This window comes from Chinchilla lanigera, unplaced genomic scaffold (assembly GCF_000276665.1).
Source record: "Chinchilla lanigera isolate Chin_1 unplaced genomic scaffold, ChiLan1.0 scaffold00127, whole genome shotgun sequence".
Classification (NCBI taxonomy): Eukaryota; Metazoa; Chordata; class Mammalia; order Rodentia; family Chinchillidae; genus Chinchilla; species Chinchilla lanigera.
In genome coordinates, this window is record NW_004955528.1 from 48,198 (window position 1) to 61,485 (window position 13,288).

The following is a 13,288-nucleotide window of genomic DNA, read 5'->3' on the forward strand; positions in this document are numbered from 1 at the left end:
AGTTACAAAATACTTCTTTAAAAATTCCATTATTAAAAGAATAAATAACAAAATATATAAAAAATAAGTTGGTTGCATCAAAATTATAACTAGAAGTTATATCAAGATTTTTTGTGGCCTATCTTATAGTCAAATAGTTACTTTTGCTTTGATTTTCCTTATTTCACTCTTATGGTACCCTAGTGTGGGGTCTAGTTGACATCATAAAAAATTAATAAATAAAAATGTTAAATAAATAGCAAAAGTTAACATAAAAGGGTGTGAATATAAATACTTACATCTTGACAAAATTAAATAATTTACAGAATAATTAAACTAACTACTTTCAATGTCTTCCAGGAAGTGCAATTTCTCTACTTTTAAATACTAATTCGTAATTGCAGTCACAGTTGACTTGGACTCTATTTACATGGTAGGAACATTGTGTTTTTAACACATTAAATTAAAATTTACCTTTTCTTTTGCATCTTGAATGATCTAAACAAAAGTGAAGCCTCAGCAGTCTCCCATGAGGAATTCACCCCTGACCTCATGGATGCTGTCCCCACATTTGACACAGGACAAGCCCAGCCCCAACCAGGGCAGGGGCAGCTCAGTGGCCTGGTGGGCAGCTCAGGGGCCTGAAGGCTGTAGCTCAGGAGGGAACCCAAGCCACACAGGCCTGCCAGCCTCAAGGTGCCAGCTGCCCTAGATAGGAGGCTGATTTTCAGGGGCCTTGCACGTTAAAATCCCTGGAGCTGAGTGAGCTGGGTTCTTGCAGCTGTGGGACTGTCTCTGGGAGGCCTACTCCTAATTTCACCTCTCAAACAGAGCTTTGTCCCATCCTAACACAAAGCTGAATTAAATGAAAACAGAAAACACACTTGCCACATGGGCCTCACTGAGCAAAGACACACAGCCCGAGGCGTGTCCTCCAGGCGGAGACCCCTGCCCTCCCAGTCTCAACAGACAAAGAAATACTGTGGTTGCAAAACTCCAAAACTTCCCTGAGAACCTTGTCCATGAGCTTCCACTGGAGACTTTGAGCTGCTCTTCAGATTTTTTTCAGGAAAAAAAAAAAAAATCACTTTGTAATACTTCAGTGTCCGGAGCAGTCGTGTGAGGAGGGGCATCACAGGAGACACTAATTTCCAGGCACCATTTCAACAAACCTGCCTGAGGCCACACCCACCCCACCAACTAGAAGTCACTGTGAGTTAGGGGTCCCCGCCGTGTACAGCAGGGCGAGGGAGGTAAACACAGGAGCCAGGTGGGTCCTCCTCAGATCGTCACAGCCTAGACCTGGATGCCCCTCACAGCCTGCTTTATGGTCTCCAGGAGGCCCTTGTTCTCGGGGTTCTGGTAGCAGTCCCGGTTGGAGTACATGTCGGTGAGGGTGCTCACATAGGCGTCAAAATTCTGTTCACAAATTGGCTCCTAGGAAACAGAGCCAGGTTAGCAAGCCCTGCCCATGCAGTAGGCCCCATGCAGAGGAAGTCTGTAGGGAAAGAGCCTCCATCCCCACTCCTACCCATGATGAGCAGTGCTGGCAGCTGCCCCACCCGATACCCCCAAACACCCATAGGCATTTCTGTCTGCAACAGTCCCAGTTACCAAACCTGCTTGGATTTATGAGCTACTCAGGGAGCTCAAGGCTCTGTGCCAAACAGCTGCCAGGCCAGTCAGAGCACAGTGAGCCCCAACAAAGGGAAGCCGAGCCTTCCAGCAAGACCCAGAAGCAGATGTAAAAGGGGCACCTGCCCTCCCTGCTCTCCAGAGAATCCCTGGAGTAAGGGGCCTACCATGTGTGGAAGGCGAATATTGGCGAGACTTTGGATGAGGGCCTGGCTCAGCCCAGACAGCTCCAGAAACAAGGCTTCATTCTGTTCCTCGATGAGCTTGTTCTCCTCTTCGATGTTCTTCAGGTTTTTCTCCATGGAGGAGATCTGGACCAGAGAAAGGTGGGAAGTGCCACTTGCCCTTGGCCTCGTCCTACTGGGCATGCACTGGTCACACCTCACATCCCTCTGGGAGAAGACAGAGCCCAGGGGTAGGGCAAGAGACAGGGACCTGCCTCCCTATGGGATCCCTGCCTCACGAAACAAGCTGGCAGTGCCCTGCCTTGGCATGGAGGAAGCAAAGTCCTCTGGAAACAACCCGAACCCTGCAAAGACAGGAGCAGATTCAGTGACTGCTCCAGGGACTGCACATGGCCATGGGCTCTGTGTGTCATCCATCCTAGGGGCAAAGCAAGTACACAGACTGACTCTGTGACACCCTGGGCTCAGTCCCAGCCCACAATAGCTGTACACTTAACACTGCCAAGCTTCCTGTTCCTGTCTGTAACATGGGAACAGTTATACCCACCTTGAGAGTATCAGGTGTCCCTTCACCAAAAAGACCAACAAACTGCTTCTCTAGCCTCCCAAGCACATGGTCTCCAGGTCATGCACAGGAAAGTCTCTTCCCCTTTGCACCCCACCCCTGAGCCTGTACAGGCTACATGGACCCTAAGGTCTTTAGTGTTAAGGGACAGCCCCCAGTATAACTGCACATCTCCAAGGAACCCTGCGGCAGAGGCTGAGCTCACATGAGGGCACTATGTGCCACTAGGCAGGGATGGTGAATTCCTTTAGGTGGCTGCAGAAGAGGGGAGAGTGAGTGGTAAGCATACTTCTGTCCTCTGGTGTGAGCCTGTGGTTTTAAAGGACTATAGGGGGCTCCCTTTGCCTTGACCCTTCTGCAGCCACCATGACTCACCAAACTCCCTCAAAAGATGGCAAAGGCCTTCTGAAGAGATGCTATGGAAAAGGTATCAATCTGCCACTTAAAGGGTAAGTTTGGTTTAGCTTGGCTTGGTTTGGTTTACTTTGGTTTGGTTTGGTTTTGAGACAGAGTCTTGCTGTGTTGCCCAGACTGGCCTTCAAACTGCAAGCTCACATGAACTCAGGGAAGCCAGGACTAAGTAGCTGGGACTACAGGTATGTACCACCACACCTGGCTCTTAAAAGTTGGTTTTGTCAAATACAGAGAAAAAAAAGGTGCTGTCCTAAGGCCACTGACCCTGGTAAGGGCCTTGGGGCCTCTGAGAGGGGAGGACTTACAGACTTACAGACTTACCACAGAGTCATGCTCACACATGCTGTGTTTCCAACCCAGACATGTCACTGGCGGACTAGGGGAGGATGTTATTGTTACCTCCTATAGACCTGGGGGATGCTGCATTGATGCTAGAGCACACAGTGAAAATCCTACCTGAGAGTCATGTGCTATTTGTATCTAGGTTCTTGAGCAGCAGTAGGTGGGGTGAGCCTGTTTGCTGGGGAGAAAGAACAGACCTGCACGTGGACATCGAACACATTCAGCATCTGCTGCCTCTGAAGACCTTCTTATCCCTGTGTGCCTCCTCTAGCCACAAGGGGGCACTATTCCCAGGCCGCCTGCTCTATTCTTGCCCAGTCAACAACCAGAGGCTGGAACATGTTTTTGTTTTCAAAGTAAGGCCTTTCCTGCTTCTTTTCTTATGACAAATGCTCGTTTTAGGGGAAATATTGCTCATGCATCTAAGTAATACATAATCCTGTCACAGAGCCACAGCTGTGTCTGTGACACACGTGCTGTTGCCAGGTATTTGTGTAAAAGCTTTCCTCAGAGAGGTCCTCAACCATCAACCAAGGGACAGAACCGTCTCTTGTCTCCAGTCTATAAGGAAGGATGAAGAATGCAAGGCAGGTATGAGAGTGCACACTTATAATTCCAACACTGGGTGAGGCTGAGGCAAGAGAATTGCAAGTTCGAGCCCAGCCTAGACAATTTTGTGGGACCCTGTTTCAAAATTAGAGGACTAGGGATGTAGATCAATACAAAGGCCAAAGGCCCTACGTTAAGTCCTCAGTATTTAAAAAAAAAAAAAGAAGCATACAGAGTGAGAGGTGTGTAGGCCACTTTGCTGGTGTACAGCTCTGTGGGGGCCCTGGCTCTATCCAAGACTAGGCGCCATGCTGACAGGCCACCAGCACTAACTGAACTGGAAACACAGACAGGATGACTAGTACTAGAAGGGTCCTAACCCTGATGGACTAGTTACTTCAGTGACACTGATTCAGTAGGACTGCAGGCCTCAGAGTAAGACCCCATCAGCACTGCCACCTGGCTGGGTGCTGCACTCTCAAACAGCTCAGCCCCACAGCACTGAAACTCGCCACACAGTGCCAGGATGGCCTCTAGGTGGAAGCATAGAGCCGGGGCCAGAGAGGCTCTACCTACCTGGGACTGTAGCTGTACCATGGCGGCCTCCATCTCTGAGTTGGACTCATTCAGGTCTCGGATCTCCTGGTTAAGCTGTTTGATCTCCTCGTCATTCTCCAACACTACCCCAGAAAGAAACTTCAGCTGGGGCTGTGATGTGAAGCCCATACTAGCAAATGGGATTCAGGCCTACTTTCAAGGTGAAAGGGGGTCCCTGTGGGGCAGAGGCCTTCCCCCATGGCCTCTAAGCTCCTGCCTTGGGCTTGAGTCTCACACCTCACCCCAGGAAATCTGTCTTGGAAACTGTAAGATGAAGACTGTAGTTTGCCTCCTGGCCTGGGCTCCAGTGGGAGGCACAGGTCTCCCTAGAAGTGGTAACCGCTGAGATCAAAAGAGAGATGTGTCCCAAAATGCTGAGGGTCTTTGCCTAGGTGGAAGTGAGCCACACTACCACAAGCTTCTATGGACATGGCCTCTGGAGCTTCTATGGGCTCTCCAATGCCAGTGGCCACCAAATCCTCAGGTCAGCACAAACATGACTACTCGATACAGGGCCAGATCCCACACATAGGTAATGACAACTTCAGAATCAAGGCCAGCAAGTCTGTGGGCTCAGGACCAAAGACTGGTCACCTTCTTGTCCCTGTGTCCCTGTGTCATAACTCCTGGGGCTTGGCCTCCCACCCTCTTCTCACCAATACAGAGAAGGGCTAGTGAATAGGGACAGCCCAGAAGAGTATCCTTACCATCGCTGGTCTTGAACTTTGGGCTGAGAACCTCATCCCCTGAGAGTTTTCCCTTCTTTCCAGCAAAAGTTGCTCTGGGACAACCAGACAAACTGAAAACAGAGGTCATACATCACTGACCAGTCCAGAGACACAATCTATGGGCTAGTCCAGGGTCACACACCATGACCTGTCCAGGACCACACAATGTTGCCAGTCCAGGTCATGCCATGGCCAATCCAAAGCACATCCCCTTGCACCCAAGTGACCCTGAGAGTGTCACATGGTAGGACTGCTCTTCATCAGCTGCCTCCCCAACCTGAGGAATAAGAGTCCATGGTCTGGGTGTGACAGGACCTTCTGAGGCCACTCTGTCTGGCACAGCCCCGGCTGCCCCAGCAAGAGCTAGACGGAGCAGGGCATCACTGCTCCATGCACTGTTCCCTCTTGTCTCTGAAGTCCACACAGGCAGAGTTCCTGAACAAGCCCCATAAGCTGACCCTAAGGTCCTCCAGCATGTGACCCCTTAGATACAGATGTTGAAGCAGAAAAATGCATAAAAATATGTAGATTCTCCGGCATGATTTTATTTTGGTGCAGTGACTTAATCTGCACCATGAGTAAAGATTGAGGCAAAGTGAGAGGTGTTCAAGAAGATAGAAAAGGGCTCCTCTGCTCATCAGCCCTGGCAGCCTCCTCTGTGGCTACAGCCCAGCTGCCCAAGTGAGCCTCCATTTCCTCTCTGCTCTCAGCCAGAGGCAGTCAGTGAGACCCTGGCTCCAACTCTCTGCTCCTCTCTGGCAGCAAGCCAGGCCCTTCCCAGACCTGCCCACAATCTGTCCCCTAATCAGCTAGAGCAAGCGCTTGGCACCCTCTTAGGAGGCCTCTTTGCCCCTTCCCTGCTGCCTTCCCCATAGCCCTGACCACCGTTCACCATTCAATAACTCGTTTATAGTCTCTCTCTCCCTACCTTCCCCTCAAAGAGCAAGAGCTTGCTGTCCTTTGGTTCTCTGCTTTATATCCAGGACTTGGTGCATGATGGACTCTCAGTAAATGCTTTTATTGAATGAATGCACTAATTAATCTTGAGGATAGAGGAAGAAAAGAGGAAGGAGAGGGGAAGGGAGAGTAGAGGAGGACAGAAGAAGAAAAGAGAGAGGAGGGGAGGAGAGGGGAAGAGAGAATAGAGGAGAAGGGAAGAGAAGGGAGCAGAAGAGAGGGAAGAGGAGAACAAAACAGAGGAGAGGAGGGACCTAGTCCCAAGGTCTTATGCAAAGCAGGCAGGGGATTCTGTCCAAAGTTCAAAGAGACCCCAAGGGGAAAAGTATGACATGTGGCCAGCCTAATGCCAGCCCAGAGGGACTCAGGCAGGGCAGAGAGAAGGCTGGTGAGTACAGGCACATAGTGAAAATTGAAACATCTGGCACCAGCAGCACCTCTGCAACTTGCCAGGTAAGTGCCCATGGTCACACTAAGCCCATGTCTCCCCTACTCCCACTCTCACTCACACTCCCAGGAGCCATGTCGCGGCCCAACGCCAGGGTCCCTACTCACTGGCAGAGATGGCAGGGCCTGTAGTGACAGTTACCTCCGGTGAGTGAGGAAGCTCCCATTGGCATGGCCAGAGCCATCGCAGCCCGGGGTGGGACAGGTGGGTCCCTCGCTCTTCAGTGACTTCCAGGAAAAGGAAGAACCATTGAGGGAGCCCTCTTTCTGTCTCCGGGCAGCCAGAGGGCAGCCAGACGCGCTTCTGTGTGAGGCGTACTTGCCACTGATATGACCGAGGCCCACACAGCCTGGAACCGGGCACCTGGACACAGAAAGGCCAAGGTGATTTCAGGGTCACCAAAGTGGAAAGAACTGAGACTCTACCCAGCCTGATTCAGGGCATCCCAGTGTCACATGCAGAGATGAGACCTAGAACCTCAGGAAAAGCCTGACATATGGCAGCAAGGACCTTAGGGTCACTTTCCTCTCCCCTGGTCTCACAGTGGGGAGGCCTGCAGATCAGGAGGAAGACGGGGACACCGTGGGCCAGGCAGCTCAGGGGCAAAAGGGGCCTGTCATTCCCCAGCCTCTAGGCGAAGGCTACACATGCCTTGGTACCCATGGGTGTCACAGAAACACAGAACTCAGGTAAGGGGCTTGGCATGGACACCCCCATCACCTTTCCTAAGGAGGCTGGCCAAGAATGTCATTTCCCTTTGTTTCAGGTGTTCAAGAAGAGGAACAGGAGCCCTCATGGAAATGGTACAAGTACAGACTGATAAACATTCCAGGCAGTGTGTGCAATTCCTTTTTTATGCTTCTGTCTTTGCATCTTAGGAAGGGACCTAGGCCAGCAAGATCTGGGGACCTGGTCTCTCTGGATACAACATATGACCCAAGACAAGATCGTCTGCAAGCTTTCAGTCTTACCTCTCCTGGAACCAACCCAAGTCACCATTTGTCACATACTTACTGTGTACTGGTCACCCAGCAAACACATAGGACCCCAAGGGTCACTGCTGCTCAATTTTACAGAGTAGTCTGTGGTAGTACAGAAGTCAGGGATAGGACACCCTCAGGAGAACAGAGGGCCATAAGCAGAGGCTCCTGTTGTAAGGGGTGAGGTTGGGGTGTGGTACCATCTCACCTAGGAGGTCAGTGAGGGCAGCCCTCCTAATAGGAGGTCAGTGAGGTCAGCCCTAGTAGGAAGTCAGCAAAGGCAGCCCATCACCACACTCTTCTGGCCTTGTCTCAAAGGGAGTCCTTGCAGATACTTTCCAAACAGCTCAGCTGGACCTCTACCTCCTCTTCTGTCTGCACCATCCCTCTCTTGCCTCTCCTCCCTTTCTTTCTCACTCAGCCCACCAAGTCCTCAGATGGCATAGAATGTCCAGGGCAAGGTCATTTCAGTCTCATTCAGAGCAGGAACACTTCAGGGACACTGTGTGAGCTTTGGGCCAGCTCCTCAGATACTTCCCAGCCACCTGAGATGAGAGCTTGGGCTGGGAAGAGGCATTTGCTGAGACTCAACATCACAAGATCAAATACCCAAATGAGAGGCTGCCTTTGGTCACTCCATGCAGTTGAATCTGAGCACTTCTTACTCACTTGCTTGCAAAACCCTAACATTTGTCAACAGGAGCAACTACTGGTATTTCCTGCAATTGCATTCATGGAAAGTAGTTCAGGCACGGTTTCTCTCTTAAAAGCCAGCATTGAATCTTCAGAACTGTCAGATGATACTATGTTGACACGTGCAAGGAGATTGAGCTAGCTCCTCAGGTGAACTGGTGTTTCCTGGAGCAACTGTGCAGTGAAGTGAGAAATGGGGCCAGGAGAACAAGGACTACAGGTGAGTTTCATGGGTCAGATGCAGCATGGCAATAGGGCAGCATGAGCATCCAGGGTTAGTGAGCAGAGCAAGGGAAACATCAGCCCCTGACCCCTACACTGGAACCACTGTCAACTTCTACAGCCCAGCCAGTTATACAGTTGTGGCAACAGAGATTCGCCATAAAGTTCCAACCATGACTTAATCTCAAATGGCGCAAACGTGAGACATAAAACAGAACTCTTCCTCAACAGCCCCTGTAAAACCACAGCTCCTCTCTGCTAACAGAAGCCCATTCCACAGCAGGATCTGGTGCATCCATTAAAGTTTCTGCTTCAGTCTGCACTTGTTTAAAGACACTAATCAACTGTAAGTATAGTAAAAGTTTACAGCTGAGGAGAAGCCCTATGGAAGTGCCATGGGACCACTAGGAACTTTGTCCATTCTGAAAACAGTGGACAATTTTTAAAGAGCACAACCTTCACTTGGCTGCAGAACTCTTGCTTTCTTCAGAGCAAAGGTGACAGCACATTTGAAAGAAGGAAACCATTTTTCCAGTTAATTTGAAAAGTGCTGATCTTGATCATAATCGCTTGCAAATGCAGCACAATTCACTTACAATATCCCTGTCAGCAGGATTCGTGCTAAATCCACAAAGGCGTTGCATTTATCTGATCACCAACAAGTTCCTGGATTCTCAGGAGGAAACACACCTTTTGCCCATCCCAGCATTTACTATGCAGCATTCATTATACCAGCAATCACATATTTTGCATTGTTAACTTTACATTCATTCTTAATTTGTTGTAAAAATCAAATAAATTATACCAGACCAAACAGCTGAGTGGGATATCTCCTACCGAAGGATGTTAAGGCTGGTTAGTTAGGCCCCTCCTCTGTGGCCAAGTATATGTCTAGGCACAGTTGGAGCTAATTTGCCTCTCTGCAAGGTAAATGTCTAGCTTCTCTTTGCCCATCAAGTGACACAGTCAGGGAAGAAGCTGGCCTTAAGGCCCTGAGCCATCATTTCCACTGGGGAACCCACCACCCACTTTGCTGGGTGTCAGCTCCAACACTCCCATATCCAGAGAAATCCTATTGTCCTAGGCAAATTAGCCAGTGAGTCATCCTGCTTACCTCTGTAGCATAGCATGGCCCCCACACGCAAGTAGGCAGTGCAGGGGACTAGTTCCCTATGGGGGAACAAGCTTATACTAATACCATGCAGTAGGTTACACAGAGAGTTCACCCATAAGCACTAAAGGCACATCAACCCTCACCCTACCCCAGTGAAAAGAGCTGGATTCAGCACCTGACCTTTCCTTGCAGGTAAAAGCCATGCATATTGCAAGACCAGTGGGTGCGCTGTGGCCACCCTGAGGTAGCAGGACACTCAGGCTCCCCCGGCCCTATCAAACACTTTTGACCTGACCCCAGAGAAGGGACAGCACACATGTCCTGGTTACAACACCCAGGCATTGATGTTCCTGGTTTGAGCACTTCTGTAAAAATGAGGATTGCCATTGATCATTTTGGTGGTCAGCTGTGATGAAAAGGGAATCTAAAGGATATTGCATTGTTTTCATTTCTGTTTTTAATTAGAACACAGAAAGACCTCAAATCTGCAAAGCAATAAAGGAGCCGGCATGGCCGAACGTACTTCATCAGCTCGGGGTCCTCCTTGTCATCCTTGGTGGGAGCCACCTTGAGTCCACTCTTCTTGGCACGTGGGCAGCCTGACAAGCTGGTGTGGAAATAGAAAAAAGTGCCACCTCAGTCCCAGAGCAGCAGCTCCCTCAACTATCTCCTCTTGCTCTCCTCTCAAGTCCTGTGAATCCCCACAGGGATGGGAGGAAGGGAAAGCAGACTGACCCATCAGTCAATCATAATTAGTTATTTAGTGATTCAGAACAGAATCTATACAGAGAGAGCCTTTACATCAGGGCCACAGAGTCAGGAATGGGAAACACCTCTGTGAGCCTCTAACTCTGAACTTTGTCTTTTTATCTTACTGCAAAAAGCCACCTGACTAGGTTCTGGAGGCATCAATAATGCAGATGTGATGGAAATGGGCTCTAGATGTAAGCAACAGTATTGTCTCACTCAGAAGTTTAGAACTTTATCTAAGACAGAAACCCCCACCCTACCCCGGGCCCCACACACCTCCGGTGCGAAGCATAGTTCCCTGTTATGTGGCCGGAGCCATCGCAGCCAGGCGTGGGGCACCTGCAGAGGAAAGCTGGATGAGACAAGAGCCCACAAAGATGTTTGACCCTCTGACCTCAGTCCTTGTGAGCCTGTGGTCTTCCAAACAGCTGCCTTCTTTAAGTATCTCTTTGCAGAAAAACATCATTGTTGATGCACCACAGCCTGCTGCTGCTACCACTGACTGTCTGAAGGGGTCATCTCAGGGCCTCAGCACTGTCTAGTCACCCCACCAGAAAGCCAAAAGGAGAGCAGCTTTAGGGAAGCCAGGCCTGCCCTGCTGGATCCACTGCATCTTAAAGAGATTAGAGGCTCCTTGATCAGCCTTCTTCCCAGTTCTAGCCTGGACTAGAAACATTCAGAATATAGCTGAGTCTTGACTTTAGACATGAGAGTTCAAGATGGCACACCTAGCACTTGAGGCCACTTGGTCCTCATAGTCATAGCCAGGAGCCTGCTTACATAGAGGATTCACAGTGGCTGAGAAGTGAACAGACATTTATCAATTGCCTGCTACTTGGATGCTGCAGGTCTGGGCCCTGGTAGTGAGTGTGGAACTCACACAGCAGTGGCTTTTGTCCAACAGTGGACATCAGCAGAGGGTAAGGAGGAGAGACACAAAACACAGAACTCCAACTTTATATACCCAAAATTCTTAATGAATGTATCACATACAGTGGCAAAAATCACAGTTCAATATTAGAGGCATGAATGTTCTTCAAAATGTCCACCAAGGAAAGCCATGTCAGCTCTTGCAGGTATTAGGATGGGTAAGGAGGCTGATTCTGCAGGGGGATGTCTCCCCATTGGATCTGCTGCTCTGCACTTTGCCCCTCAAGATGGGGCAAGTCTACACAAGCCAGGCAGACATTTAGTGCTGCAATCTAAACACCCCACTATTCAGAGCACTGTTCTGTGCACCTCAGGCCTCTGGAGGCCTCCTCTGTTTCTGGACCATGAGAAGCAAGGCCTAGCCTTTAGGACAAAGCATATCCCTGTTTGGAGAACAGAAGCTCGGCACAGTACCAAAGAACTCCCCTGACATGACAAGGCTTGCCTTATTTCATGCAGCCTTCTCCCCAACCCTTTGGAGTTTTCTTGAAGTGTCCTCTTGGGGTATCTCAGGTTCTTCATCCCTGCCCTGTGTCATCCATTGGATACCTTGCTGGCCTGTCATCTGGTGAACCTGTGGATGCTGTCACCGTCAAGGTGTCCCTGCTCTCTGGAAGCCTAAGACTAGGGAACTGAAGATGTCTTCCACTCCTGGTTTGCAGCAGCTCAGGAAGAGGCCTAGGGCTCAGGCTCCTTGTATCAGCATCAGGGAAGCATCTGGCAGAACTCAGGCTTAGCACTGAGGGTGGTGGTCTCTCAGTAACCACAGCTCCAAGCTATGAATGTCACCACTCATGAGGTACAGACACCTCTGAAGACACCGGTGAGTCTTGGGTGGATCTTTGACTCTCACAGGGCCAACAGGTACTTGGCCCAAGATGAGTGGGCTACCTTGCACTTCTCATCAAGACATGATGCAATGGTTTTTCCCAAGAGTTGTGTCCAGGAGAGGACAGTATTCATGTAAGCAGAAAAACAGTTGTCCCATTGTGCTTCTTGCAGCCTGTGGTGCACAGGATTGGCACCTCTCTACCCCCTCACCACTTGCTTCTGTGTACCTTGTCTGAGCAGAAGAAAGAGTTGTGCCCAAGGGACACAGTCTGCCTTGCCGCACACTGGGTCTCGCTCTGAGCCTACCCTTGGGCTGGGAGGTTACCCCTGCCCTGTGTAGAGCCCTTCACACCCAGAAGTGTGTGGGTGCACCTAGACTCCCCACAGGCACAGGGAATTGAGGAGCCCAAGGCAGTTCCTAAACACAGTGGCACACAGAAGACAGCAAATGCCCTTGGGGCCTGCTTACAATTACAGAAAACACTTCATCCAAGAGACTCTGCACCCAGCATGAAGAGAGAGACCACCAAATAACCCTGTCTGCCCAGCTCATCTTTCCTGACACCCACTCAGAAAGGAGGAGGGCAGGGGGCAATAGGAGCATCAGCACTCCAGGCAATGTAGAGGAGCTGCCCATGACTGCCCGCTGTGGCCTGAGTGAGGCGAGGAGACGGGCTCTCCAGAATGAGGCCCAGGGCAGAGAAGAGCTACAGAGGGAGAAGGGCACAGGCTGGTCACCTGTCCACACCTTGCCAAGGCTGAAACTTTTCATGGCTCTTTCTACAGATATTTGGGGTTAAGTTTCTTCAGTCTCTTAGTCTTACAAAGGTGCCAGCACTCCCCTGGCCATATCTCTGACCACATCATGCTGCGTTTCCTTCTGCCAGCCCTGAGAATCTGCTTTAGGGCCACAATGTACATGTGGCCACACCACTGCCTAAAATTATTTAGGCTTTTGAGTTGGAAAATCACGAAAAGAAAGCAGTTAGAAAATAGCAGAATTGGAAAAGGAAATAGGAAAATAAGAATGCAAGAAAGATAGCAAGAGAAAAAAGGGGAAGCAGGATCTACCCAGGGCTACAGGACTCAGTGTCCCAACCTCAGGTTTCAGAGTCAGGAGCAGGAGGGCAACAGAGGAATGAGTGAGTGTATGAACATGCTATGCATTCACACAGAGAGAGCAACCCTTCTCTGGCCCTCTATGGTAAGGACACACAGTGATGCACTCCTCCACAGAATGCCAGAGAAGAGACTTCCAGGGTGGGAAATGGAGACCCACAAGAATTTCTTCCCTGCTGTAAACCAGCTCAGGTGCCTTGAAACTTCAAAATTCGCCTCTTCTTTGCAGAGGCCCTAGTACCCCACTTTT

The 13,288-nt window shown here is 50.0% G+C and overlaps 1 protein-coding gene across 2 annotated transcripts in view; it reads right to left on the reverse strand.

Moving 5' to 3' along the window:
• The window catches only part of Myt1 (myelin transcription factor 1), a 60,096-nt gene continuing 46,808 nt past the window's right edge, over positions 1–13,288 (reverse strand). For both annotated transcript variants that reach the window (XM_005409903.2, XM_005409901.2), the window contains 7 exons: positions 10,435–10,497; positions 9,932–10,015; positions 6,541–6,762; positions 4,974–5,065; positions 4,246–4,349; positions 1,782–1,925; positions 1–1,416 (listed from right to left, as the gene is read on the reverse strand). In XM_005409903.2, coding sequence (XP_005409960.1) covers positions 1,276–1,416; positions 1,782–1,925; positions 4,246–4,349; positions 4,974–5,065; positions 6,541–6,762; positions 9,932–10,015; positions 10,435–10,497 — 850 coding nt within the window. In that variant the 3' untranslated portion in view covers positions 1–1,275. The remainder of the gene's footprint in view (positions 1,417–1,781; positions 1,926–4,245; positions 4,350–4,973; positions 5,066–6,540; positions 6,763–9,931; positions 10,016–10,434; positions 10,498–13,288) is intronic.